The 26,280-nt window shown below is 41.0% G+C and overlaps 2 protein-coding genes and 3 long non-coding RNA genes across 6 annotated transcripts; 4 read left to right on the top strand and 1 right to left on the bottom strand.

Annotated features, from left to right (window-relative positions):
- The first annotated feature begins 2,011 nt into the window (after positions 1-2,011).
- On the top strand, positions 2,012-5,561 carry LOC127762381 (probable LRR receptor-like serine/threonine-protein kinase At3g47570). The gene is made up of 3 exons (XM_052286883.1): positions 2,012-2,433; positions 2,650-5,043; positions 5,175-5,561. Exons 1-3 carry the CDS (start codon positions 2,016-2,018, stop codon positions 5,543-5,545), a joined length of 3,183 nt encoding a protein of 1,060 aa, XP_052142843.1. The 5' UTR covers positions 2,012-2,015; the 3' UTR covers positions 5,546-5,561.
- A 327-nt stretch (positions 5,562-5,888) lies between these two features.
- On the bottom strand, positions 5,889-11,331 carry LOC127762382 (uncharacterized). Of its 2 annotated transcripts, none has more exons than XR_008015522.1 (3): positions 10,838-11,331; positions 6,856-10,750; positions 5,889-6,212 (listed from the first exon to the last, which is right to left on the bottom strand). It is a non-coding gene; the product is annotated as an uncharacterized LOC127762382 (long non-coding RNA). The 2 variants fall into 2 exon arrangements; XR_008015521.1 differs by lacking the exon at positions 5,889-6,212 and having other exon boundaries at positions 6,219-10,267; positions 10,378-10,750.
- Positions 11,332-13,639: 2,308 nt separating this feature from the next.
- Positions 13,640-14,604, top strand: LOC127764559 (uncharacterized). The gene is made up of 2 exons (XR_008015902.1): positions 13,640-13,878; positions 14,324-14,604. It is a non-coding gene; the product is annotated as an uncharacterized LOC127764559 (long non-coding RNA).
- A 2,438-nt stretch (positions 14,605-17,042) lies between these two features.
- On the top strand, positions 17,043-17,678 carry LOC127764796 (uncharacterized). The gene is made up of 2 exons (XR_008015964.1): positions 17,043-17,287; positions 17,437-17,678. It is a non-coding gene; the product is annotated as an uncharacterized LOC127764796 (long non-coding RNA).
- Positions 17,679-21,938: 4,260 nt separating this feature from the next.
- On the top strand, positions 21,939-25,799 carry LOC127761714 (probable LRR receptor-like serine/threonine-protein kinase At3g47570). Its single transcript, XM_052286043.1, has 3 exons — positions 21,939-22,356; positions 22,573-24,963; positions 25,095-25,799. The coding sequence occupies exons 1-3, from the start codon at positions 21,939-21,941 to the stop codon at positions 25,463-25,465; spliced, it is 3,180 nt and encodes a 1,059-aa protein (XP_052142003.1). The 3' UTR covers positions 25,466-25,799.
- The last annotated feature ends 481 nt before the right edge of the window (positions 25,800-26,280 follow it).

Raw genomic sequence — 26,280 nt, 5'->3', positions numbered from 1 at the left:
GATTGAAATCCCAGTATGGATTTAATTATTTGATATAGTGATGTTTTTTTTCTTTGATTGATCTGTGATGAGGAAGGCTTAACTCTAACGAGTGAACGAAAGGATCGAGATATCGCCTACAGGGAGGGGTGAATAGGCATTTCTGCAAATTAACAAAAAACTACACGGTGGAAATCTCAACCCAAATTGAGTTCTAGATCAAAGCAACTAATGTGTAGTGTGTCACATGATGTTCTTTCATAGAGCCACGAAGCACCTGCACCCAAATACATGCATAAGAATTCAAATACTTCATCCGTTTCATAATGTAAGTCATTCTAGTATTTCTCACATTCATATTGATGTTAATGAATCTAGATAAATATATATGTCTAGATTCATTAATATCAATATGAATTAGCATCATGAATATGGAAAATGCTAAGATGACTTACATTGTGACGGATTCTCCACCAAGAATTCCAGGTCCCTGTTGAGGAAGCTCCCAAATAAATCGGGTATTCTTAAATTGCTTTCCTCTTTTCACTATCTTGTTTCTTCCCTTGTGGAGGTGAAGCTGCTACCTTCACAAATTTCCTGTAGCCATTTAGGAGGTTTAAGCTCCAAGAGAAACAAATTTTTCACAAATGTTAGGTGGAGCCCTTGAGTGCTCAAGGATGGGATTTGTTGTCTTGTGCTCTCGAACTTCAAATCTCTCAACCCAACCCTTAACATTTCTCACTAATCACAAAACCTCATAAAGAGGGTAGGGGAGAGCTCGGAAGGCCTCTAGGATGTCACTATTTCGGGTTGAGCCAACAATAATCCTCTCAAACCTACTCCCTACTTTTTTTTTTTGGAAAGGGAAAAACACATTATGGAGTTAGAGGACCCATATGTCAACCACCCTTACTACTAAATTCTTACTTTTTTTTTTGAAAAGAATAAGATATTATGGAGCCAGATGGACATAAAACACATGTCAGTAACAAATATATATATAAATATTAAGAGATTATATATGTAGAAATGATGGTAGTAACATGTTAATTATAATTTTCTTTAAATAAAATCCCGTTGTAAGCATGGGCAGTATGCTAGTATGATGTACTCTTTTCTAATTCTACTTTAAGCAAATAAGCACTATTGCATGCCGAAGCAGACATAAGTATAATCTTTATTTATGGTGTAGTTTTCTCTGTCCCAAAATATAAGAATCTAGGATCGAATTCTACACAAATAGAAAATGTATCATCCAATCATATATTCTTATATTTTGGGATGGAGTGAGTATATGAAATCCATCAGGTCGATGGATCATCAAACCTACATTGCTTATAATATTAGGGCGCCAATATTGCCAATATTTATAGTGGACTCTATACCTTATGGGTACGGAGGAAATGCCAAAGTCAGAAAGAAACAATGTGGAAAGGAGAGTATTCTAGTCAACAAAGGAGGCTATTTATTTTAGTGGGGGTGCATGTATCGACCTAAGGTCCAACTCAGTCCTTTTCAGCATGCTAGTTATTCAGTTAAAAAAGTCATCAACCAAACTCAGCTGATACAGACATTTTTTTCAACTCGTCAATGGCCACGCGCATCAGGCAGATTGCAGAGTTTGTTATCTATGAAATACTACAAAGTAGTACCACTCTCCAGTTTAAAACCGTTAATTGTCGGGTATCAAGAAGATCACATTAAGCGAAGTAACATTTCCAGGAATATTAGGTCTAAGAAAGCAATCCAGCATGCCATATGGGACAAACCTGAGAAAAAGGAAATCAACTCAAAACTTCTGACTTACCAAATACATGACGGACCTTAGAAAATGAAGAGAACACAAAATTTCAGACTACGAGATAATGCATCACATTCAAAGACTATTTTGTGTTGGACTACGATTTTGTTTTTAGGCTAGAAGCAGTAGGCCGATTTCCTTGGAGTACAGAAATATAAGGCAAGTGCGTGCCTCCTCCTACATATTAGCCATAAGCAAAATAGCAAGCCTCACTGCCCTCAGCACCAACAGCAAAATGATCCGCTTGTTTGCTTCCTGCCCAAAACTCATTCCTCTCTTGGTTGTCTTCATCTTCTCAAGTTCCCTGCCATTAGCAATCAGTGATGACACAGATACTGATAGAGAAGCCCTGCTCTGCTTCAAGTCCCAAATCTCTGATCCCAACGGAGCGTTAAGCTCTTGGACCAATACATCCCTGAACTTCTGCAGCTGGCAGGGTGTTTCATGCAACAGCACACAGCCCCAACTCCGAGTCATGGCTCTCAATGTCAGCTCCAAAGGCCTTGGTGGCTTAATACCACCTTGCATAGGCAATCTGAGCTCCATCGCAAGCCTCGACTTATCAAACAACGCATTCCTTGGAAAAATTCCAAGTGAGCTCGGCCGCTTGGGACAAATCAGCTACCTGAACTTGAGCATCAACTCTCTTGAAGGCCGTATTCCAGATGAGCTGTCCTCATGCAGCAATCTCCAGGTACTCGGCTTATGGAACAACTCCCTCCAAGGTGAGATACCACCAAGCTTAACCCAATGCACTCACCTCCAGCAAGTTATGCTTTACAACAACAAGCTTGAAGGCGAAATTCCTACCGGATTCGGAACGCTTCGTGAGCTGAAAACATTGGATCTCTCCAACAACGCCCTCACAGGTGACATACCACCATTGTTGGGCAGTAGCCCGTCTTTTATATATGTTGATCTCGGGGTCAATCAGCTCACAGGAGGAATCCCGGAGTTCTTGGCAAATAGCTCATCCCTGCAAGTCATTAGGCTCATGCAAAATGGTCTTACAGGGGAGATCCCACCATCCCTCTTCAACAGCTCCACATTGACAACCATTTACCTCAACCGTAACAGCTTAGTTGGTTCCATACCACCTATTACAGCAGTTGCTGCACCGATTCAATACCTTAGTCTAGCACAGAATAAACTAACAGGAGGGATACCAGCTTCACTGGGAAACCTTTCCTCCTTGGTTCTTTTATCTCTAGGAGCAAATAACTTGGTGGGGAGCATTCCTGAGAGCCTAAGTAAAATCCAAACCCTAGAGAGGCTAGTTCTTACATATAACAAGTTGTCCGGTAATGTGCCACAGAATATTTTCAACATGACATCTTTGAAATATCTTGGAATGGCCAATAACTCACTCATCAGCCGACTACCACCAGATATAGGCAACAGGCTTCCAAACCTTGAAACCTTGATCCTATCAACAACACAGTTAAATGGGCCGATCCCAGCTTCTCTTGCCAATATGTCCAAACTAGAAATGATTTATCTTACTGCTACTGGGCTCACCGGTGTAGTGCCGTCTTTTGGGTCCTTGCCAAACTTGCAGGACCTTGATCTTGCATACAACCAGCTTGAAGCAGGGGACTGGAGCTTCCTCTCATCCCTTGCAAACTGCACTCAACTGAAAAAGTTGGCCTTGGATGGCAATATTCTCCGAGGAAGCTTGCCTAGCTCAGTCGGTAATCTTCCCTCACAGCTCAACTGGTTGTTTCTCAAGCAAAACAAACTTTCTGGGACAATTCCATCAGAGATTGGTAACCTAAAGAGTCTCACTGTTATGTATATGGATAACAATATGTTTAGTGGGAGCATCCCACCTACCATTGGAAATCTTAGCAACTTACTGGTTCTAAGCTTTGCACAAAATAACCTCTCTGGCCATATTCCAGATTCTATTGGCAGCCTTTCCCAACTAACCGAGTTTTATATAGATGGGAACAACTTGAATGGGAGTATACCTGCAAACATAGGGCAGTGGAGACAATTAGAAAAGCTTGATCTCTCTCACAATTTCTTCGGTGGAAGCCTTCCAAGTGAGGTCTTCAACATTTCTTCCCTATCAAAAAGTTTAGATTTGTCACATAATTTGTTTACTGGGCCCATACCACTAGAAATTGGCAACCTCATAAATCTTGGAAGTATCAGTATTTCAAACAATCGCTTGAACGGCGAAATACCGTCCACTCTAGGGAAATGTGTGCTTTTGGAATACCTTCACATGGAAGGGAACCTTCTTACTGGAAGCATTCCACAATCTTTCATGAACTTAAAAAGCATCAAGGAGCTGGATCTCTCTCGTAACAGCTTGTCAGGAAAAGTTCCAGAGTTCCTCACTCTCTTAAGTTCTTTGCAGAAACTCAACCTTTCATTCAATGATTTTGAAGGGGCAATACCATCAAATGGTGTCTTTGGTAATGCTAGCAGGGTTATCTTGGGTGGGAACTACAGGTTGTGTGCGAATGCTCCAGGGTATGGCCTGCCCTTTTGCCCTGAATCAGGATCACAAAGTAAAAGCAAGTCTACTGTTTTGAAAATAGTAATTCCAATCGTAGTGTCTGCTGTTGTAATTTCATTGTTATGTTTAACGGTTGTTCTCATGAAGAGAAGAAAAGAAGAACCAAATTTGCAGCACTCCAGTGTGAACTTGAGGAAAATATCATATGAAGATATTGCCAAAGCGACAGATGGGTTCTCTGCCACAAATTTGGTTGGTTTGGGATCCTTTGGGGCTGTTTACAAGGGCCTTCTGGCATTTGAGGACAACCCAGTTGCTATTAAGGTTTTCAATCTCAACAAGTACGGAGCACCCACAAGCTTCAATGCGGAGTGCGAGGCATTAAGATATATTCGCCATCGAAATCTTGTCAAAATCATTACATTATGCTCTACGGTTGATCCAAATGGCTATGATTTTAAAGCACTTGTCTTTCAGTATATGCCAAATGGAAGTCTAGAAATGTGGCTACATCCAGAGGACCATGGCCTTGGTAAGCAGAGATTCCTAACTTTGGGTGAAAGGATTAGCTTAGCCTTGGACATTGCATACGCTTTAGATTATCTTCACAACCAGTGTGTATCCCCACTAATACATTGTGACATCAAACCAAGCAATGTTCTTTTGGATCTTGAAATGACTGCATATGTCAGTGACTTTGGGTTGGCAAGATTTATGTGTGCTAATTCAACAGCAGAGCCTAGTAACTCTACAAGTTTGGCTGACTTAAAAGGATCCATAGGATATATTGCACCAGGTGAGAGAAATTGGAAACGTATACTGATTTATTGACTTGTATGCTTCAGCCATCCTATTAACTTATCCAATGTTACATGGATTGTAGTTTTCCACAATTCACCTTTCTTATGTTTTCAAATGAAAATGCAGAGTACGGAATGGGTGGGCAAATATCAACGAAGGGTGATGTCTACAGCTATGGAGTACTGTTGTTAGAGATATTAACTGGAAAGCGTCCAACCGATGAAAAATTCAATGATGGTTTGAGCCTCCACGATCGCGTGGATGCTGCATTACCCCACAGGGTAACCGAGGTTTTAGACCCCAATATGCTACACAATGATTTGGATGGTGGAAACTCCGAACTGATGCAAAGTTGTGTCCTCCCACTGGTTAAGGTGGCGCTCATGTGCTCCATAGCATCACCGAAGGACAGGTTAGGGATGGCACAGGTTTCCACTGAAATAAACTCCATCAAGCAAGCATTTGTTGATCTTTCCAGTGGAGGAAAAATAGTTTGAGTAATAATTAGACCTAGGCAGTACATTCGACACTCCATCAAGCAAGCATTTCTAGCTAAGTTTGCCTTCTTTTTCTTATTTTTCCTTCCTGAAATTAGTGCAAAGACTGCAAAGCTGTTCTGCATTGCAACTATTATGTACAGCTACTTTCATTACCATAATTAAGTCCACACAGAATCAACCTCTTGGTCCTAAAACTTGTTTGGGTCAGCAGCAAATGCAATGGTCAGCAAACAACAGACAGCAGGCTGGAACACACCAAAATATTGTTCTAACTTAAAAAACCAATAATTCCGCAGTGGTTAATCAGCAGCACAACTCACAACATGCAGGCATAAGGATATGCATAGAGCAAAATGGGCACACATGTGCGTGCGTGCGTGCGTACTGCGTGCTACTCCCACAGAGGCATTTCCACAAACACGCCACGCGCGTTCAGAGGAAACACAGGAAATTGAGATTACAGTTACAGGCACACGCAAGGTCAGAAAAGCAGTACCATCCTGACCTCAGAGGACGGCGCCGGACCTGGGAAACCGCCATCGCCGCGCCTGCAGTACTGGCTTGCTCGCCGTCGCCGTCGCCGTCGCCCATCGCGTCTTCAGCGGCGGCAGCGTGACAGACTCGGCGCAGCCATTAGAGTCGACGCCCTCGGAGGATTTGGAGACTGGGATGGAGATCGGATTAATTTGATTCATGCCATTATAAATATATTGAATTAGAATAATACCATTGCTTTTTTTTTTTGCTCTTTTCTCTTTTTTTGCGATATTTTTTCTGTTTTCTGATATCACCTTTCTACGTTTTTTTTCTTTTTTTATATTATTTTTCAACGGAAACAGGCCAATGATCTCAAATAGAGACTTAAATGTAAATATAAATATTATAGGGACTGAAATACAAAAGTCAATAGGAAATCCTACCAACCAAGCAACTCGAAAACCGCTCGATGAAAACTTCTCCAAACCATAAAAACAGAAACCCGGCGATGGTTAGTTCGATTTTTTAAGTCCCAACAACAATCGACAAGATGCGAAACTACATCCAAAACTGACATACAACTCACACGACTTAACTAATGAACCCTAAACCCGAATTGATGAAGAGATGAAATACTCAAAACTAAAAAAATAAATCTAAAACTAAACTAGCACTCGACACGACATGCAACATAAAATTCAATAAAGCAAAATCTAATAGAACAATTCAATGGCTCAAAATTTCTAGGTAATGGATGCAATAATTTTGTGTGAAAGTTTTATAGTTATAGGTATATATAAAAGAAACTAATAATCTTAAAGAAGGTATACCTAACGAGCAATTTGTGCTCTGATACTAACTAAGGACCTAGGTCTCAATCTTTCGATAGGTGTTGATAACTCTCGATTTGGTGGAAACTAGACACACGATCCGGCTTCCAATCAACACAATCTGAACCCTGCAATTGCATTACCATGTCTCCTTTGGTAATCAACCGTGTGCTGCTCGGTTAACCTCGCTGAGAAGGATAATCCCTACATATGAATCATAAAACACAAGCAAAAACAAGGTAGATTGCAACTCAATTTGCAGATAAATGATTAAGATCTCAAGGTTGGGGTTCCACAAACCGAACTAGCGGCGAAACTGTAATGGCAAAAATATTCTAAGAAAAACCTAACTCTAATTCGATGACGCTACTGAATAAATAGCTTATAGGGTCATCCTTGGGTTGTCCTAGGGTACACAACCCCTTGGGTTTAGCCAACGACACAATTATAAAGGTCAAAACCAAATCAGACTCGGACTAGATGAGGTACATGGTTTATTTTGCATATTCCCGATAGCCCATGAGGAATTTTGAGGTGGGGGTGGAGGTGGAGGTGGTAGGGGTATGGGAAGGGGAAGAGGAAGAGCTGGAGGGAGGGAAGGTTCGTGGTTTGGCTCAAGTGCAAGTGGTGGAGGTGGCAGGGGTAGGGGAAGAGCTAGAGGGAGACTAGCTGATCGTGTGTTCTTTGGTTGATCATGTAATATGTTCCTACTATTTAGTGCATGTTTGTGTGATGTTGGACCTGATGGTGTGCCTGTATGTGTGATGTTGGACCTGATGGTATGCTTCCGTTGGATTTGGTGGTGTGGTTTTGTTGGGCCTATTGATGTGTTTATGTTGGACTGTTTTATTGTTGCATGTTGTTGGACACTAGTAATCGTGCACATGCAATGCACGTTAGGTTCAAAATATAAATTAAACCCAATATATTGTAACCAAAATAATTTCACATAAAAGTTTTCATTTTGTGGGGTTACACAAGTTTTAATAAAATGATGTGCAACTCTCCTGACAAGAAAATATATGTGATTTGTAGCTCCTTTTCTACACTGCAGTAACTAATAAAATATCCCAACAAATTAACAGAGCAGAACGACAAGATACATGTCATTGACCAATAGAATAAAGGGGCAGGAATGTCAAATACCACAAATCTTCATGTCTCAAAATTTTTGTTGCCAGCCGTGAACCAGTTAATAACTTAATATACTTGAAATTGCAGCAAATACTTATGTACCACTTTGAATCTTAAATGTCCACTTCATCATGTTTGTAAAAATAATTTATTTTAGGCCCCTATAGCATAAATAAGCAAGATATATGAGGCTTTAAGAGCGATAAAAAAAAACCAAAAACTTCAAAGGATCATTTCTTAATCTCAAATGATCCTTCTATGGAAGCATTTTCTTGAACATGAAAAAAAAACCAAGAAAAATACTACATGGGCAACCCAGATTCAATACCAGAAAGTGGTTGTGTTATTTACATCTCACAAGCAATCCTTTGGAGTGGCTTCCTGCCATGTTGGCATACCTTGCCCCTGAACAGATTTGATACACCACCACAGTTCGGGGGAGGGGGGGAGGGGGGTTATCAATTGGAGTGACACTCTCATCTCACTTCTATCAAGTATCAACAGTACAGATCTAACTCTTTAGAACATGAAACAACTTTATATTTAACCAGACATACAATGATTTTTCCTTATTAGTTCAATCCAGCACCTCAAACAACTTCCATTATAATTTGACAGAAAGATAAAACAACATAAGATCATCCATAGAATCTAGAGTGCCCCACTCATATGAAGGAAACAACTTCCACAGATATCTACATGAGCTTGACCAAAATGCTATAATGGTCAGTAAACTGAAAGAAGAATAGGTAAACAGGAAATAGAACATAAGAAAGAGGAGTAGCCATACTCGATACTACAATTAGTAAGCCTCCTGTCGCTGCCAGCCTTTCAAACAGCCCTCTTCTATAATGATATTACGTAAGATTCAATAGAGTTCCATCTAAACTGTGCCTATATAATGCAACTAACAAAAGGGGTAATGGAGGGATCTACTTAAATTCTTTGGTAATTTGGGTTCCACAAATCAAATTCCATGTGTCAAGCAAAAATACACGATGCAGTAGCATACTTTAGTTCCTCTCTTGCCAACAACGTGCTAAAAAATCATTTAATAGATATATGCTTCTGGACAGGGATAAGCTTAATTTCCCAATTATGCCAGTGCAGGCTGTACAAACGAAGGTTTGCTTGTATGCTAATGTACAGATGTAAACATAATTGCTCGTACAACAAATTAATTTTCCATGGTAACAGAAGAGCCATATCCCAATTTCACATTAATACCAAGAGGCTGAGCTTTTTCTCATGATAGAGAATCTAAAAAAGAAAATAACAAAACCTATTGACGCAACCAAAGCTGCCAGCTTATCTTGCATCTATACCATTGAGAGTATGAGGTACATTCTGAAATGCTAAATCGAGCACATGAATTATCATAAGGATAGTCCTAAACATTCTAGTACATATTAAGTTTATGTTCCTAGCTTGTTTTACATGTCACTGTGAGAGTATTTTACCGGTAACTGTGAAGAAACAAGTAGGGCGGCTAAAAGATGTTTCATTTGGCAGAAAGTATCATGTTCCATTTTGCAAAAAGTATCTCACTAATTTCTGTTAAATAGGACTCATCAGTGGATTTCCCATCAGGTATTCCAAATATCATTTAAGCAGTAAAATCAACGTGTGTGTGCTCCATAAGAAAAATAAATGAAGCATGACAAATTGTATTATGAAAGAAAATACTACGTCATTTTTACTCTGCATAATCTCTCACAAAATGTAGATCTGCTTCAATCACACTTGAAGCTCTGACCCTAGAAACTCAATCACACATCAAATTTACAAGATTAAATAAAAGGGTGTGAGTTCTTGAAAGAACATCCATAAAATCAATTTGCTGGTCGTGCCCTGTTGACCTTTAATGAACCTGAGAAAATAGAGATTACTCTTCACTGAAGATCCAAAGCCATTACCTCTTACAAATCCATTATGGTTTTGCATCAGCAAGTTTAATTTATCCAGAGTTCATTAGTTAAACATAACTGGAAGCATTTTAGAAAGGTGAATCAAGGTGTTTTTCTATATGTCACACAAATTTCTATTTCATGTATTTCTAAGAGAACATATCAATATGGAGTTATCAACCCTTACTATAGAAACCATATGCTTTTTAGGGCATGTATGCTTGATAAAAAAAAATTTAAAACCAATAGTTTCTACAATAGGCCAAATATCAATATATAATATATGCATGTGAGTATACCCTTCTCTTCTCCATTTCATGTTTGTCGCGAGGAGCAGCACAACTCCAATAAAGCATCTGCAAATCAGAAGACTAAAAAAAATATTTTTGTCAATCACATCCTTTCATGTATGACATTTCCTGATAAGACTAAACGGATTTGCTATCACGATTAACTTGCACCACTTAAAGTCATATCTTACCTGGGTTTTCCAATCTTGATTATCACCTTCACATCACAACTTGTATTTGAGATGCATTCGGCCTTGTTGAGTTCATCCATCCCCATGTGGATTGAGGGGAATTTGGAAGGTACTTATTCCAAATCTATTGAGCCTGAAATTAATCCCCTCAATCCATTCAATCTCTTCCTCATGAGGATAACATAACAAAGCACTTATATGAAGCTACTGCTCTGTCAAGTCCACATCCACCACCGTGTTGCAACCTTGCAACGCAGCCATGGTGGTAGTAATCGAGGATGGCAGCATGTAAGCATGGGTGAAGGAGAAAGAACTCCAGAATTAGGGATCCACAACTGCTTGCCAGGAATGATTTCTTCAACCAGTAGCAGAGCTGAAAATGGCGCACTTTGTTAATTATTTGAGATGAGAAAGTGAGGGCATCCGCTGCATAATCAAGTTGATGCTAGGAATGGGATACCAGGAAAACGGCGGCATCGGCTGGAGACGACCTCGGCTCCGTTGGCGTCGGTGGCTGGGGACGACCTCGGCTCCGTCGGCGGCAGCGGCGGTGGCGGATGGGGAGGACGTCGGCTCAGGCTGCAGCCGATGGGGAAGAGGGACGACCTCGAGTGCACGGTGGCGATGGTGGTGGCGGCGGCGGCGGAAGGGGCCTTCCTCGGCGCCGGCGCCGGCGGATAGGCGTGGGCGGCGGCAGCCTCGGCGCTGGTATGGCGGTGCGGTGGTGCGCCGTCGCTGAACCGTTGCGAGGAAGAGGGAGGTCCGACGTTGCGGCGGAGCGAGGAGGCGAGGTCGCTGGTCCGGCGGTGGATCGTCGCGAGGAGAGGAGGTGCAGAGCGAGGATGCGCGCGGGGAGCGATGTGCGGAGCGAGGAGGCGACGGGGAGCGAGGCGCGGAGCGAGTAGGCGGAGTCATCGCGTCGGGGATTTGCGCGGCGCAGTCACCGCGTGGGGGGCGACATCGCTGGTGGGATGAGATCGGGCGAAATCGCTGGAAGAGATAGAGCTACGGTGTACAGCGGACGGATGAGATTAGGAGAGACGCAGATGGACGGTAGAGACTGAACCAGGTGATTTCACCGGTAGGATTGGAGGGGGACAACTCCTGCTTTTTATATTAGTATAGATGAATTTGCTCTTAGATTTGGCCATATATGTGTTTATGCTTCATTGAATGCAATTTGGAATCCACATAATAGGATAATATGTTGTCAAAATTTTGTAAAAAAACTGCCATAATTGTGTCAAATTTTGTTCAGTTTATTTTGTCAAGAATCTGTTAAAATTGAAGTCAAATTTGTCAAATTGACTTGTTCACTTCAATTTATTAAAATTCTGTCAATTTGTAGTTAAATTTATCAAATTGAAGTCAAAATTGAAGCCAAATCTGTCTAAATTGTCTTGAATATGAAACATATGTCAAATTTATTACAAATATTTCAACAGATTCAAATATATACACTATATGACATAATAGGGTCAAACAAGCAAGGCATAACAAAGGTCAAATAAGCAAGGGCAAAAGGACTATTTGCCCCTTAACACTATTAACTCACCTAGTATGTTCGTTTTTTAAAAGCAGGGTCAAATAAACAAATTAGAAAATGCAGGGTCAGATTGATAGTTAGTCTTCCAAACATGATCAAATAAGTAATATTCCCAAAATAATTTGCATCTAAAAACCGTCATTTGCATATAAAAAATTGCATCTACATATCATAATGTCCTAGTACATAGCAGTGTAAATGTTACTTCCTCCGTCCCAAAATATGAGAACTTAAAATTGAATGAAACATTTATTAGTACTATGAATCTACAAGTAGTTTGTCCATATTCGTAGTACTAGAAAATGTCATATCTAATTATAAGTTCTTATATTTTGAGATGGATATAGTAACAATTACTAGCAACTACATGAACAAAAACTACAAGTGCCTAAGAACAAGATTTGGATAACAACATGAAATATCCAAACCATGCCCTTACAGGGCTAAACAGAGTAATAACCAGTCGTTGATCAGCAAAAGTCAACCATCTCAACAGGTCTGATATGGGTCTCCATGTATAATTTGAACTGTTCTGGTCGATCAATGCCATGTAGTCAATATACATGACATGAGTACATGACATGAAGAAGTCAGTCTTCTAAGCTCTATTGGTCAGTCAGCAACCTAGTTTAGAAGGATACTCTTTACTTTACGGGTATTTTTTTTTCAACGAACAGCATCAGACAGCGTACGTTGTTTCATTGAATAGAGCGCATGCCAAAAGTGTGCCAAGATAGTGAGGGAGTCAAAAAGCAGCCATGTGGAAATCAAACTATTCTAGTCAACATTGGAAGCTAGTATTATTTTAGTTACCTGCATGTAATCTCTCTGTTTATCAGCCTTGTCTACTTATCCCTTTTTCAACACGCAAGTTCTACTATTTCTATATAATTGAAACCAATAACTCAACATGAATTGAGCCAAACAAAAAGGAACCATTTGATTGCTCGCATGCTTAATCATGGCCATCGATGTATTCTGTACGCTAACCATTTTGTACTATTTACTAACTTAATGTGCATTAATTGAGCATTTTATTATTATCTCACAATAAATTCAATGTTGTTTCTAAATGTGTAAAAAATGACCAATACAGATGTTGGAGGTCGGGTGTTACTCCCATCACCCATGACCCATTGGACTCTAGCTGTGCTCGCTAAGACCCAACACGAGGAGGAACTTTTAAAAACTTTGTGTTAGAATACATTTAAAAACCTCCCAAAGAAAATGTGATATTTGCTTTCTAAAAACATACTTGTAATACTCTCTTTGTCAAGTATATCTTTGTATTTTAGACATTTACAACACCAAATTAGTTTTAGTAAAACTAAAATTTAGTATATTTTGATAATATGTTGAGAAACACCCAAAGGTCTTCCGGCTAGCTTTACAAGGTGGTGGGTTAAACGACCTAAGTTCAAAACTTTCACCCTTCTAATTATTTGATGTTATATCCTTCCTTAATATCCGCGTCTTTTTTTTTTGACAATATGTACGTTTTGCTGTTAATTTTTTATTATAAATTTGGTTAAATCTAAAAATTACTAGAAAATAGTCAAAGCGAATCGTATGAAACGGAGGTAGCAAGCCTTTTTTAAATATAAAGTGTGCGAAATATATTGCTGACCCGAGAAAACTAAGTCAACACATAAGACAATTTGTTGCGCGCAATAAATTGGACGCCTCTTCATGCTGCAGCAGCGAAGATAAGCCGGTGAATTGGGTCGGCAAATTCAATATGGCAGCTGCTCGCCTTAGTGTTGGGTTGCAGACAATCCTAGTGATGTCCCTCTTACTACTGCAGATTATGCCATGTACGCTCGCCACCGGAGGTAACTCTGCCGAGCTACTGATCATGGGCAGGGAGACGCATCAAGGCCATCATCGTCTCTTAGCTCCAACCAAATCAATATGGTCTCGTCGAATCCTACTCCATGAGAACTTTTCCGGGCCGCGTAAGTTGTATCTGAATCCAGAACTGATTGTTAATTTTGCGTAGAAAGTGGTGTTAATGTGTTTTTACCAGGAACTAGAGAAGCAACTCTAATCAAACTGATGAGCACATATATATATATATATATATATATATATATATATATATATAATATACTATCTCTATCTATATATATATATATATAATAATATCAACTATATCTATATCTCTATATTATCTCTCGTATCTATCTATCATATCTTCATATCTTCATCTCTATCTATATATATATTCGTCTATCATATATATATATATATATATATACTCATATCATTTCTTGTCACATGCTGATTTAATCCGACTTTGTATATTTGTATATATTCTTCAATCTGAAGTAAATTTGGTTGGCCTTTCTTGGCCGGCCCGGTAAAAAAAAAAATTTAATCTGACTTGTAGTTACGTTTCAGAACATGACCCTCCTAATCATCGGCAACAAGGCAACTAATACCGTCTGTTGGGTTCGTCGTTCCACGAACATGGTAGCACATAGGCTGCAGTCTGCAGGCTGGTGAAGGAAGGACAACTTTTGGTTTCTCCGGATTTTATTTTACCTTATCTTGATAAAGATAAGGGTTTTATTTTTCATTCTAATTTTTCTCTTGATAAAGATTGTAATTTACCTTCTCTTGATAAAGATTGTAAGCAAGTCGTTTTAGGTGAATAAAGTGGTACTAGTGTTCATCCTCAATTTCTTGGCTTGCCGACTACTTTTTTTTCGTACATCAACAACAATCGGCAGAGCAATTGACACTACTCAGTTCCTCCAGGTTTTATTTTACCTTATCTTGATAAAGATTATAAACAGGTTGTTTTAGGTGAGTAAAGTGCTACCAATGTTTATCCTTGATACCATTTTTTACCTTGCCAACAACCTTTTTTCATACATCAACAACAACTGAAAGAGCACTTGACATTACTCCCTCCGTCCAATAGAAAATCAACTTCTAACAACGAATCTACATATAGGCTATATCTAGATTCAAATCATTAATTATTTTTTTAGTGGAACAGAGAAAGTAGAGATGTAGCTACGGAGCTCCGATGGCTGCCCATGCAAACCTTTCCAAGAGTAGGGGTGAAATGGGGCAGGGCAGGGGCGGATTGGGTTGGAACATCCCCATCCCTGGCCCTGAACCAACGACCAGGAGAATAATGTCCCCCGTCCCCACACCCATCAGGTCCCCACACTCCGAACGGTGCTCGTGGGTTTGTGGAAGAAGATGGAAGAGAGACGACACACCAGGCATGGTGGGAAAGGAAAATGGGCTGGGGCTCATCGACGGTGAGCCGCTGGCACCTCGGAAGATGGAGATGGAGGCGGGAAGTTTTGAGCTGTAGAGGAGGAGTGTCGTCTGCACCTCGTCAAGCTGATGCAGGGAGAGAATTGTTCATCGATCTGGGGAACGCCCCATTAGCCATCGACTGGAACAGAGGGGGTGGGCTGGTGGGGTATCGGAGTTGTTTTCGTCCTATGTGGCAGTCCTGTCAGCATATTTTAAAAAAACAATTGGTGGGACTTGTCTGTCATATTATCTCTACTCTCCCTCTCTTCCCCCTCTAACCTTCCTCTACCTCTCTTCAGTCCTTGTTTGCTGCGAGTCTCCTCGTGCACGTGCCGGCGGAGGCCGAGGAGGAGCTCTGGCAACTATGACTCTCCTCGCGCATGCGCCGGCGGAGGCCAAGGAGGAGGCACACCCTGGAGGTGGCCGAGGAGGAGCTCTTTGCCGCCGCATCTGCCGGTGCGTGATGGAGGTGTATCTGGAGTTGGGGATGGTGATGACGAGCGCGTAGCAACAGGAGGGGACAGGGGAGGATGTAGATGTGTTGCTCCACTTGGCAGGGAAGGCTATCTCGTGAGGATATGCAGGGACGACCCTCGTCGTTATCATCGTTTGCGGTGGTGGCTTCTCTAGTGGGGTCATCACCTAATAAGGAGCTGGTGGTGGATACGGGGAGTATTGCCGTTGGCGCTGCCCCTGATGCAAACGCCGCGGCGCTACCATCGCCGACAGCTATGAATATGCGGGATCGCATTGCTGATGGCAAGCTGAGGAGCGTGGCGCTAGCGGTGACGGCGAAGATGCCATGGCTATGGGCAATGACGGTAAGCGGTTACGGACAAGCATGGCGCTAGAGGCGTTGGTGCTAAGGCACTCCCCGCGGCAACTTCTGGTGGGGGAGGACGCCGCCACGGACAGCGCAGGGGCATCGTGCCACTCCAACACCATCCACAAAACCTACTCGGCCTCAGACGAGGTAGGCGGAACGGGCTCCCATTCCTCAACATCGAGGCGCCTGTGCTTGCGGACGGAAGGGGAGAGTTGACAAGGAGGAGGAGCACGGCGGCGGCGAGGTGGTGGGTGAGGAGGAGGAGGAGGAGGAGGAGGAGGGGGGGATGGTGGGAGACGGGGCGGTGTCGATGGCGGCCACGACACATGGTGGTGGAGAGAGGTGGGAGGGGAGAGATATGACAGTGGGCCCCATCATTTTTTAAAAAAAGAATTGATGTCTGGATTGTCACATTGTTGATGCGAAAAACACACACTGGCCTGTGAGATCTGCTTAGCTCTAGTACAGATCCAAGTTGTTGATGAGATGCGAGCGTGCCAGTCAATTTGATCCTGCAACTGACAAGATATGTAAACAGCAGATAAAACTACCGATCGGCTGACAAGCCAATGGAGTGATTCTAGCCGATGCCGATACCAGCTGATAGCGATAGGGTTTTGAGCTATTGGCTATATGTTTGATGTAGAATCTGACGCTTGATATAAATAAAGACGATCGGCTGATGATAATACAATATAACAATAATAATATCCAGTAGAAACCAATCGGCTAACAATGATATGATAGAATAAGCATTGATCCGAAGATTAAAGCATACATCAGCTGGAAGTCCGATGTCATAAAATCCACAAGATTAGATAAACAATGAAAATCTTTGTTGTCATCGGCTAAATCCAACTTATATGCAATCCTTGTAGGCTGATGCAACGTCTAGATACCTCATCGGCTGAAACCCCGATGAAACTCTTATTAGCTTGAAGTCAACACATAAGACAATTTGTTGCACGCAATAAATTGGACGCCGCTTCATGCTGCAGCAGCGAAGAGAGGCCGGTGAATTGGGTCCGCAAATTCAATGGCAGCTGCTCGCCTTAGTGTTGGGTTGCAGGCAATCCTAGTGATGTCCCTCTTACTACTGCCGATTATGCCATTTCTGCCATGTACGCTTGCCACCGGAAGCAAGTCTGTCGAGCTACTGATGGGCAGGGAGACGCATCATGGAGGCCATCATCGTCTCTTAGCTCCAAGCAAATCAACACGGTCTCCTCGAATCCTACTCCATGAGAACTGGGACGGGCCGGGTAAGTTGTATCTGGATCCAGAACTGACTGTTTTGCGTAGAAAAAGTGGTGTTAAACTGTTAATGTGTTTTTACATGCATTTATGTGTATATACTCCTATCATTTTCTTTCACATACATGATTTAATCTGACTTGGAGTTTTGTTTCAGAACATAACCCTCCTAATCCACATCCATTAGGCAACTAATACCGTTGTTGGGTTCGTCGTTCGGCGAACATGGTTGCACATAAGCTGCGGGCTAGGGAAGGAAGGTCTTTCTACTGGTTGTTTCACAACCTGGGTTTTGGTTTCTTTGGGTTTAAAGATAAGGGTTTTATTTTACCTTCTCTTGATAAACATTGTAAGCAAGTTGTTTTAGGTGAATAAAGTGGTATTAATGTTCATCCTCAATTTTTTGGCTTGCTGACAACTTTTTTTTCATACATCAACAATAGTCCGCAGAGCAATTGACACTACTTGGTTCCTCCAAGTTTTATTTTACGTACCTTATCTTGATAAAGATTACAAGCAAGTTGTTTTAGGTGAATAAAAGGTGCTACCAATGTTTATCCTCCATACATTTTTTTTTTGGCTTGCTGACAACTTTTTTTTCATACATCAACAACAACCAATAGAGCAATTAACATTACTCTCTCTGTCCTATAGAAAATCAACTTCGGACTATAAATCTAGATGTAAGCTATATATATATATATATTCATAACTATAAATTAATTTTTTATGGAACATAGGAATTACAAATGTAGATACAGAGCTCGGATGGTTGTCCACCAACCTACACAGGAGTAGGGGTGACAACGGGGTAGGGCAGGGGTGGATTGGAACGTCCCCGCCCCTCGCCCCAAACCAACGACCAGGTGAATAACGTCCCCAATCTCCACACCTGTCGGGTACCCACACTCCGACCAGGGCTCGTGGGTTTTGTGGAAGAAGATGAAAGAGAGACGATGCACCATTCATGGTAGAATCACCATTTGCATATAAAATGTATCCAAACAATTCGCATCTAAAAAAACGCAAATATTAGGGAATGACCTAATATCAAATAATTAGAAGGGGTGAGGCTTAGAACCTAGGTCGTCTAGCCCACTACCTTGCGGAGCTAGCCGGAAGACCCCTAGGTGTTTCTCAATTTGCATCTAAACAAGCGGCATTTGCATATAAAAAAGTTGCATTACTCATTATAAATTCTTAGTATATATATAGCACTATATGAAGAACAAAAACTAAAAGTACCTAAGGACAAGATTAGGATCATATATAACAGCATCAAATAATATCAATCCAACCCATGACTCTACAGGGCTGCACTGAGTAATCAGTCTTTGATCAGCAACAAGTCACCCATCTCAACAGGTCTGATGGGTCTCAATGTATAAATTTGAACTGGTCCGGTCGATCGATGCCCTGTAGCCAATATATACTAGTATATATCTACTTCAAATTCTGCCCGTTTGTCACCGCGAGCAAGGTCTTCAAGTCGGTCTTCTAATCTCTATTGGCTAGTCAGCAACCTAGTTTACAAGGACTCTTTAACTTATGGACCGCATGCCAAAAGTAAGTTAAGTGCCAAGCTAGTGGGGGAGTTAAAAAAGAAGCAATGTGGAAATCATACTTTTCTAGTCAACATTGGAAGCTATACATATTGTTTTAATGATCTGCATGTATCCACCTAATCCGTTTTCAGCACGCAAAGTTATCTATATAATTGGAACTGCCCATTAAAAAAAAAGAGCCGTTGGACTTCTCGCACATGCGTAATCATGGCCATCGATGCATTATGTATGCTAACCGTTTTGTACATAATGAAATGCTCAATACACGTTATCTCCCTTTTTTTTTTTTGTTGTTGTTGTTTTATTGTCTAAAAAGAGACTAAGGTCCCGTTCGAATATGCTAAACGGTGCGTTTTGCGCGAAAACTTATATGAAATTAAGTTGCTCTAAAATATCATATTAATCTATTTTTCAAGTTTGTAATAATTAAAACTCAATTAATTATACATTAATACCGTCTCGTTTTGCGTAATACACTTCATCTTTCATCTTTAGGAAAAAAGACACCACATGATTAATTAAGTATTAATAATTATAAACTTAAAAAATAGGTTTATTTCAATTTTTTAATAACTTCTATATATATATATTTTTTAAAAAAGAAACACATCATTTAACCATTTAAAAAGCTTGTTAAGAGGAAGTTAAAGTTTGGAAGCGAAGAAAAAAACTGAGCCTAATGCAGATGTTGGAGGCAAGGTGTACTGAGCCTAGTACACGCATGACCCACGGAACTCAAGCCCAGGTGTGCTCGCTAAGACCCAACATGATGCTTGGAATTTTCTCTAATTTATTAGAAACCTTAATTCTCAAGAAACAATATATCTTATTTATTGTTTTCACACATTTTATTACAGTAAGTATATGAATATTTAATTTTGGTTAGTTTTACTTATAACATCAAGTTAGCACATTGTTTAATTGTTCACACGTCTACCATCTGCACACATGACATGCGAGATGCACAACATATAATTCACTCCTCAAATATTAGACGGTATAAAAGTAGTCGAGCATATAATATGTGATCGACCTGAGAAAATGAAGTCAACTCAAAAATTCTGACTAAGAAATAGTGAAGCAATAATTCATACTTTCCTTCCTTCCCAGAGCTAGAACACAGCTTTCGTATTGGGGCAAGAAGCAGTATAAGACAAGTGTGTTCCTGTCTGCACTTAAAATGTCATGAGCGAAAGCAAGCCACAGCACCAACAGAGCTCTCCAGGTTGAAGATTTTGTGTGCTATCTTTGACTCTGAACTCACATACCTCAAAAGTCATCAGGTCCCATCTGATATTTCTGATTAGCCTGATGACCAACTCAACAGAAGTAACTAATACCCGTACTAACCAGTTTGTGGTCACACTCGCATAAGAAAAATATATGCTATGATCACTTGTTGTCAGTACTCTACTCTTCAAAGCACACATCATGGTCTGAAACCCTTGAAAACATTGTTTGAAACAGCTGCTATGTTCTATATATCAAAGTTCAACAAGAGTTACAAGACCGTGTCAAGTCGGCACCCTCTGTTTCTGTCTCATTCTTTTGGCTGAAACCGTTAGTATACTGTGTAATATTCCAACCTGACGTAATTAGTTTTGAATTTACACAAGTTAACTAACAAGTGGAACATCATTGTCAGCTAAAAAATACATGGTGGTGACCATGCAAAAGTAACGTCAGCAATAATTACACAAGGTAACTAGCAAGTGGAACATCATTGTCAGCAAAAAAATACATGGTGGTGACCATGCAAAATTCACGCAAGTCAAGTACGTTGTCATCTTCCTACCTATATAAATTCATCAACAACTGTCCATCTGGGTAAAACAGATAATGTGATTATTGACGTAATATTACCTTGTCAATCTTTTCTTTGCGTTAAAAAAAATGCAATTTTTAGCTGGATCTACAGTTGATCAGTTCCATCCTTGGTTGATGTACAGGCGATGTCTCAAAAATCTCATCCAATGGATGGACTTCCTCTCTTGCTACCACAGGCACCAAGATCCTGAAAAGAAACATAACAAGCTAATAATTAAATGTACAAGTATATCAGTAATATTTATTGTATGTATGGTTAGGACCATATGCAAATGCAAACCATAGTGATGCCTTTATTTGACCAGTCAAGAAGACTACCTACGATTCCATCTCCTGGTTGGGATAATGAGGCATGTTCAAATGAATTAAGAAGTCTGGCTTGCACATCTGCTGTTTACAACACATCAAATTGTAGCATTTAAAACTAGAAATCATATAGCTGCCTGGCAATAATTTAGTTTGAGTGAATTATAAGTCGTTAAGTCATGCCTTGTACTACTTACCACATAGGGCACCGGAAATCAATAGATTTTTGATAATTAGCATATCTTTAGCTGATGGTTCTAGCTTCCCCTAGCTTGCTATTCAGTAAACAAAAATAAAGCCAAATAGCATAGGTCGATCACTACATGGGCATATTCAGAAATTACATGGAACCAATACGCCTTGTGGACTGGATATTGGATAGCATGCGAAAAGTCAGTTACGTGAGAAAGAAGCATGTAGAAGAGGATTCTAGTCAACAATGGTAGATATTATTTTAGTGTTGTGCATCTACCCGTCCAACTCATTTATCAGCATGCAAATTTTGCAGTCAATTTTCACCACCAAACTCAACTGGCACCATCATATGTGAACACAATGCTAAATGATCACACACATCAGATATTCACAGTTGGATATCTTTGAAATAGAAGTTAGGCACCACTATCCCATCTAAAATCATATATAATTATATATAATGTAATCCTTCAGTCAATAATGGATGGAGGACATCACATTAGGCATCTCCACCAATATTCGACAGTATAAAGTAACCAAGCACATAATATGTGATTGACCTGAGAAAATGAAGTCAACTCAAAGTTCTGACTAAGAAACAATGCAGCAGCTGATTCATACCTTCCTTCCCAGAGTTAGAAAACAGTTTTCATTTGGGCAAAAAGCAGTAGGCACAATCATTGGAATATACGAATATAAGACAAGTGTGTGCCTGCCTGCACTTAAAATGCCATAAGCAAGAGAAAGCCACAGCACGAACAGCAAGATGATCCGCTTGTTTGCTCCATGCCCAAAATTCATTCCACTCTTGGCTGTTTTCATCATCTCATGCTCTCTGCCATTAGCAATCAGCGATGACACTGATACTGATAGAGAAGCCCTGCTCTGCTTCAAGTCTCAAATCTCTGATCCAAACGGATCCTTAAGCTCATGGAGCAACACTTCCCAGAACTTCTGCAACTGGCAGGGTGTTTCATGCAACAACACCCAGACCCAACTCCGAGTCATGGCGCTCAACGTCAGCTCCAAAGGCCTCAGTGGTTCAATACCACCTTGCATTGCCAATCTGAGCTCCATCGCAAGCCTTGACTTATCAAGAAACGCGTTCCTTGGAAAAATTCCAAGTGAGCTCGGACGCTTGAGAAAAATCAGCTACCTGAACTTGAGCATCAACTCTCTTGAAGGCCGTATTCCAGATGAGCTGTCCTCATGCAGCAATCTCAAGGTACTCGGCTTATCGAACAACTCCCTCCAAGGTGAGATACCACAAAGCTTAACCCAATGCACTCACCTCCAGCAAGTTATACTATACAACAACAAGCTTGAAGGCAGTATACCCACTGGATTTGGGACGCTTCCTGAGCTGAAAACTTTGGATCTCTCTAGCAACGCCCTCAGAGGTGACATACCACCATTGTTGGGCAGTAGCCCATCTTTTGTATATGTTAATCTTGGGGGCAATCAGCTCACAGGAGGAATCCCAGAGTTCTTGGCAAATAGCTCATCCCTTCAAGTGCTTAGGCTCACACAAAATAGTCTTACAGGGGAGATCCCTCCAGCCCTCTTCAACAGCTCCACATTGACAACCATTTACCTGGACCGTAACAACTTAGTTGGTTCCATACCACCTGTTACAGCAATTGCTGCACCTATTCAATACCTTACTTTAGAGCAGAATGAACTCACAGGAGGGATACCAGCCTCACTGGGCAACCTTTCTTCCTTGGTTCATGTTTCTTTAAAAGCAAATAACTTGGTGGGGAGCATCCCTGAGAGCCTAAGTAAGATCCCAACCCTAGAGAGGCTAGTTCTCACATACAACAATTTGTCTGGTCATGTGCCACAGGCTATTTTCAACATATCATCTTTGAAATATCTTAGCATGGCCAATAACTCACTCATCGGCCAACTACCACCAGATATAGGCAACAGACTTCCAAACCTTGAAGCATTAATCCTATCAACAACACAGTTAAATGGGCCGATCCCAGCTTCTCTTCGCAATATGTCCAAGCTAGAAATGGTTTATCTTGCTGCTGCTGGTCTCACTGGTATAGTGCCATCTTTTGGATCCTTGCCAAACTTGCAGGACCTTGATCTTGGATACAACCAGCTTGAAGCAGGGGACTGGAGCTTCCTCTCATCCCTTGCAAACTGCACTCAACTGAAAAAGTTGGCCTTGGATGCAAATTTTCTCCAAGGAACCTTGCCTAGCTCAGTCGGTAATCTTCCCTCACAGCTCAACTGGTTGTGGCTCAGGCAAAACAGACTTTCTGGGACAATTCCATCAGAGATTGGTAATCTTAAGAGTCTCAGTGTTCTGTATTTGGATGAGAATATGTTTAGTGGGAGCATCCCACCTACCATTGGAAATCTTAGCAACTTACTGGTTCTAAGCTTGGCACAAAATAACCTCTCAGGCCTTATTCCTGATTCTATTGGCAACCTTGCCCAACTAACCGAGTTTCATCTAGATGGGAACAACTTCAATGGGAGCATACCTTCAAACTTAGGGCAGTGGAGACAATTAGAGAAGCTTGATTTGTCCCACAATTCATTCGGTGGAAGCCTGCCAAGTGAGGTCTTCAACATTTCTTCCCTGTCACAAAGTTTGGACTTGTCCCACAATTTGTTTACTGGGCCCATACCACTAGAAATTGGCAACCTCATAAATCTTGGAAGCATCAGTATTTCAAACAATCGCTTGACCGGGGAAATACCGTCCACTCTAGGGAATTGTGTGCTTTTGGAATACCTTCACATGGAAGGGAACCTTCTTACTGGAAGCATTCCACAATCTTTCATGAACTTAAAAAGCATCAAGGAGCTTGATCTCTCTCGTAACAGCTTGTCAGGAAAAGTTCCAGAGTTCCTCACTCTCTTAAGTTCTTTGCAGAAACTCAACCTTTCATTCAATGACTTTGAAGGGCCAATACCATCAAATGGTGTCTTTGGTAATGCTAGCAGGGCTATCTTGGACGGAAACTACAGATTGTGTGCGAATGATCCAGGGTATAGCCTGCCCCTTTGCCGTGAATCAGGATCACAAAGTAAACACAAGTCTACTATTTTGAAAATAGTAATTCCAATCGCAGTGTCTGTTGTAATTTTATTGTTATGTTTAATGGCTGTTCTCATCAAGAGAAGAAAACAAAAACCATCTTTGCAGCAATCCAGTGTGAACATGAGAAAGATATCATATGAAGATATTGCCAATGCAACAGATGGGTTCTCTCCCACAAATTTGGTTGGTTTGGGATCCTTTGGGGCTGTTTACAAGGGCATGTTGCCGTTTGAGACCAATCCAGTTGCTATTAAGGTTTTCGATCTTAACAAGTACGGAGCATCCACAAGCTTCAATGAGGAGTGCGAGGCATTAAGATATATTCGCCATCGAAATCTTGTCAAAATCATTACTTTATGCTCTACGATTGATCCAAATGGCTATGATTTTAAAGCACTTGTCTTTCAGTATATGCCAAATGGAAGTCTGGAAATATGGCTACATCCAGAGGACCATGGACATGGTAAAAAGAGATTCCTAACTTTGGGTGAAAGGATTAGCTTAGCCTTGGACATTGCATACGCTTTAGATTATCTTCACAACCAGTGTGTATCCCCACTAATACATTGTGACATCAAACCAAGCAATGTTCTTTTGGATCTTGAAATGACTGCATATGTCAGTGACTTTGGGTTGGCAAGATTTATGGGTGCTAATTCAACAGCAGCGCCTGGTAACTCTACAAGTTTGGCTGACTTAAAAGGATCCATTGGATATATTGCACCAGGTGAGAGAAATTGGAAACTTATACTGATTTATTGACCTGTATGCTTCAGCCATCTTATTAACTTATCCAATGTTACATGGATTGTAGTTTTCCTCCATTCGCCATTCTTATGTTTTCAAATGAAAATGCAGAGTACGGAATGGGTGGGCAAATATCAACGAAGGGTGATGTCTACAGCTATGGAGTGTTGTTGTTAGAGATATTAACTGGAAAGCGTCCAACTGATGAAAAATTCAATGATGGTTTGAGCCTCCACGATCGTGTGGATGCTGCATTTCCCCACAGAGTAACTGAGATTTTAGACCCCAACATGCTACACAATGATTTGGATGGTGGAAACTCCGAACTGATGCAAAGTTGTGTCCTCCCATTGGTTAAGGTGGCCCTCATGTGCTCCATGGCATCACCAAAAGACCGGTTAGGGATGGCACAAATTTCTACTGAACTACAGTCCATCAAGCAAGCATTCCTTGAGCTTTCCAGTGGAGGAAAAGTAGTGTGAATAACTCCCCGGTGGTGTGCAAAGCTATGTTGCTTTGCAACTACTGTGTAAGGCTACTTCTATTACCATAACTAAGCCTATATATAAACAGGGGCAGACACAGCAGGGGGTCAAATAGGGCTCAGGCACACCTACTGCCGCCAGGCCCCCTGGAAACCATACCTTATTCAGGAACCAAGTCCACACTAATACAAGCCAATCTCATGGCCTCACGGTACAGTATTGCGTATAGGCTGCAGCCACTCGTTCAAGGGAGGCAAGCAGACACATGTCAACACAGATTTAGCAGCCATTGATGCTAGTATTGGTCATCAACAGATCTAACCCAATTAAACCATTTTTGCTAACTTTTCTTAGCTCAGCCCATGACAGTATAAATCAACAACAAAAGCTTTGATAATGTTCATGACTTAGTGGTACTACGTATTTTAATGATAATCTTATATTGGTCTTTTAAACTAGCACCTCCTAAAATTTTGTTCTGCGTTCTCCACTGTATATAAATAACCTCATGAATCTATTATGTGTTTAGGAATTAGGACAGCACCAAATGCAATGTTAGCAGGCTGTCGACACACCCAAGATATGGTTACAATTCCACGGTAGTTAGTCAGCGGCACAACTCACACCACACAACAGGCATAATAACGCGCATAGAGCAAAACAGGCACACAGCTGCGCCCGCCCAAGTGCGTTAGTGCGTGCTGCGCGCTACTACTTTCAGAGGCATTTCCACAAACACGCCACGCGCGTTCGAAGTCCATACACGAAATCCAGCACACACAGGCATACGCAAAAAAGTCAGAAAAGCAGTA

The sequence above is a fragment of the Oryza glaberrima genome, chromosome 2 (genome assembly GCF_000147395.1).
Source record: "Oryza glaberrima chromosome 2, OglaRS2, whole genome shotgun sequence".
Classification (NCBI taxonomy): Eukaryota; Viridiplantae; Streptophyta; class Magnoliopsida; order Poales; family Poaceae; genus Oryza; species Oryza glaberrima.
The sequence above is the reverse complement of the archived record's forward strand: the minus strand, read 5'-3'. Positions and strand labels throughout refer to the sequence as shown.

Excerpts from the sequence above, each read along its gene's own strand:
- LOC127762381 (XM_052286883.1), top strand. The coding sequence starts at position 2,016 with ATGATCCGCTTGTTTGCTTCCTGCCCAAAACTCATTCCTCTCTTGGTT. Across the intron at positions 2,434-2,649 it reads GAGCATCAACTCTCTTGAAG|GTGACATACCACCATTGTTG; the intron begins GCCGTATTCCAG and ends ACGCCCTCACAG. Across the intron at positions 5,044-5,174 it reads CATAGGATATATTGCACCAG|AGTACGGAATGGGTGGGCAA; the intron begins GTGAGAGAAATT and ends ATGAAAATGCAG.
- LOC127761714 (XM_052286043.1), top strand. The coding sequence starts at position 21,939 with ATGATCCGCTTGTTTGCTCCATGCCCAAAATTCATTCCACTCTTGGCT. Across the intron at positions 22,357-22,572 it reads GAGCATCAACTCTCTTGAAG|GTGACATACCACCATTGTTG; the intron begins GCCGTATTCCAG and ends ACGCCCTCAGAG. Across the intron at positions 24,964-25,094 it reads CATTGGATATATTGCACCAG|AGTACGGAATGGGTGGGCAA; the intron begins GTGAGAGAAATT and ends ATGAAAATGCAG.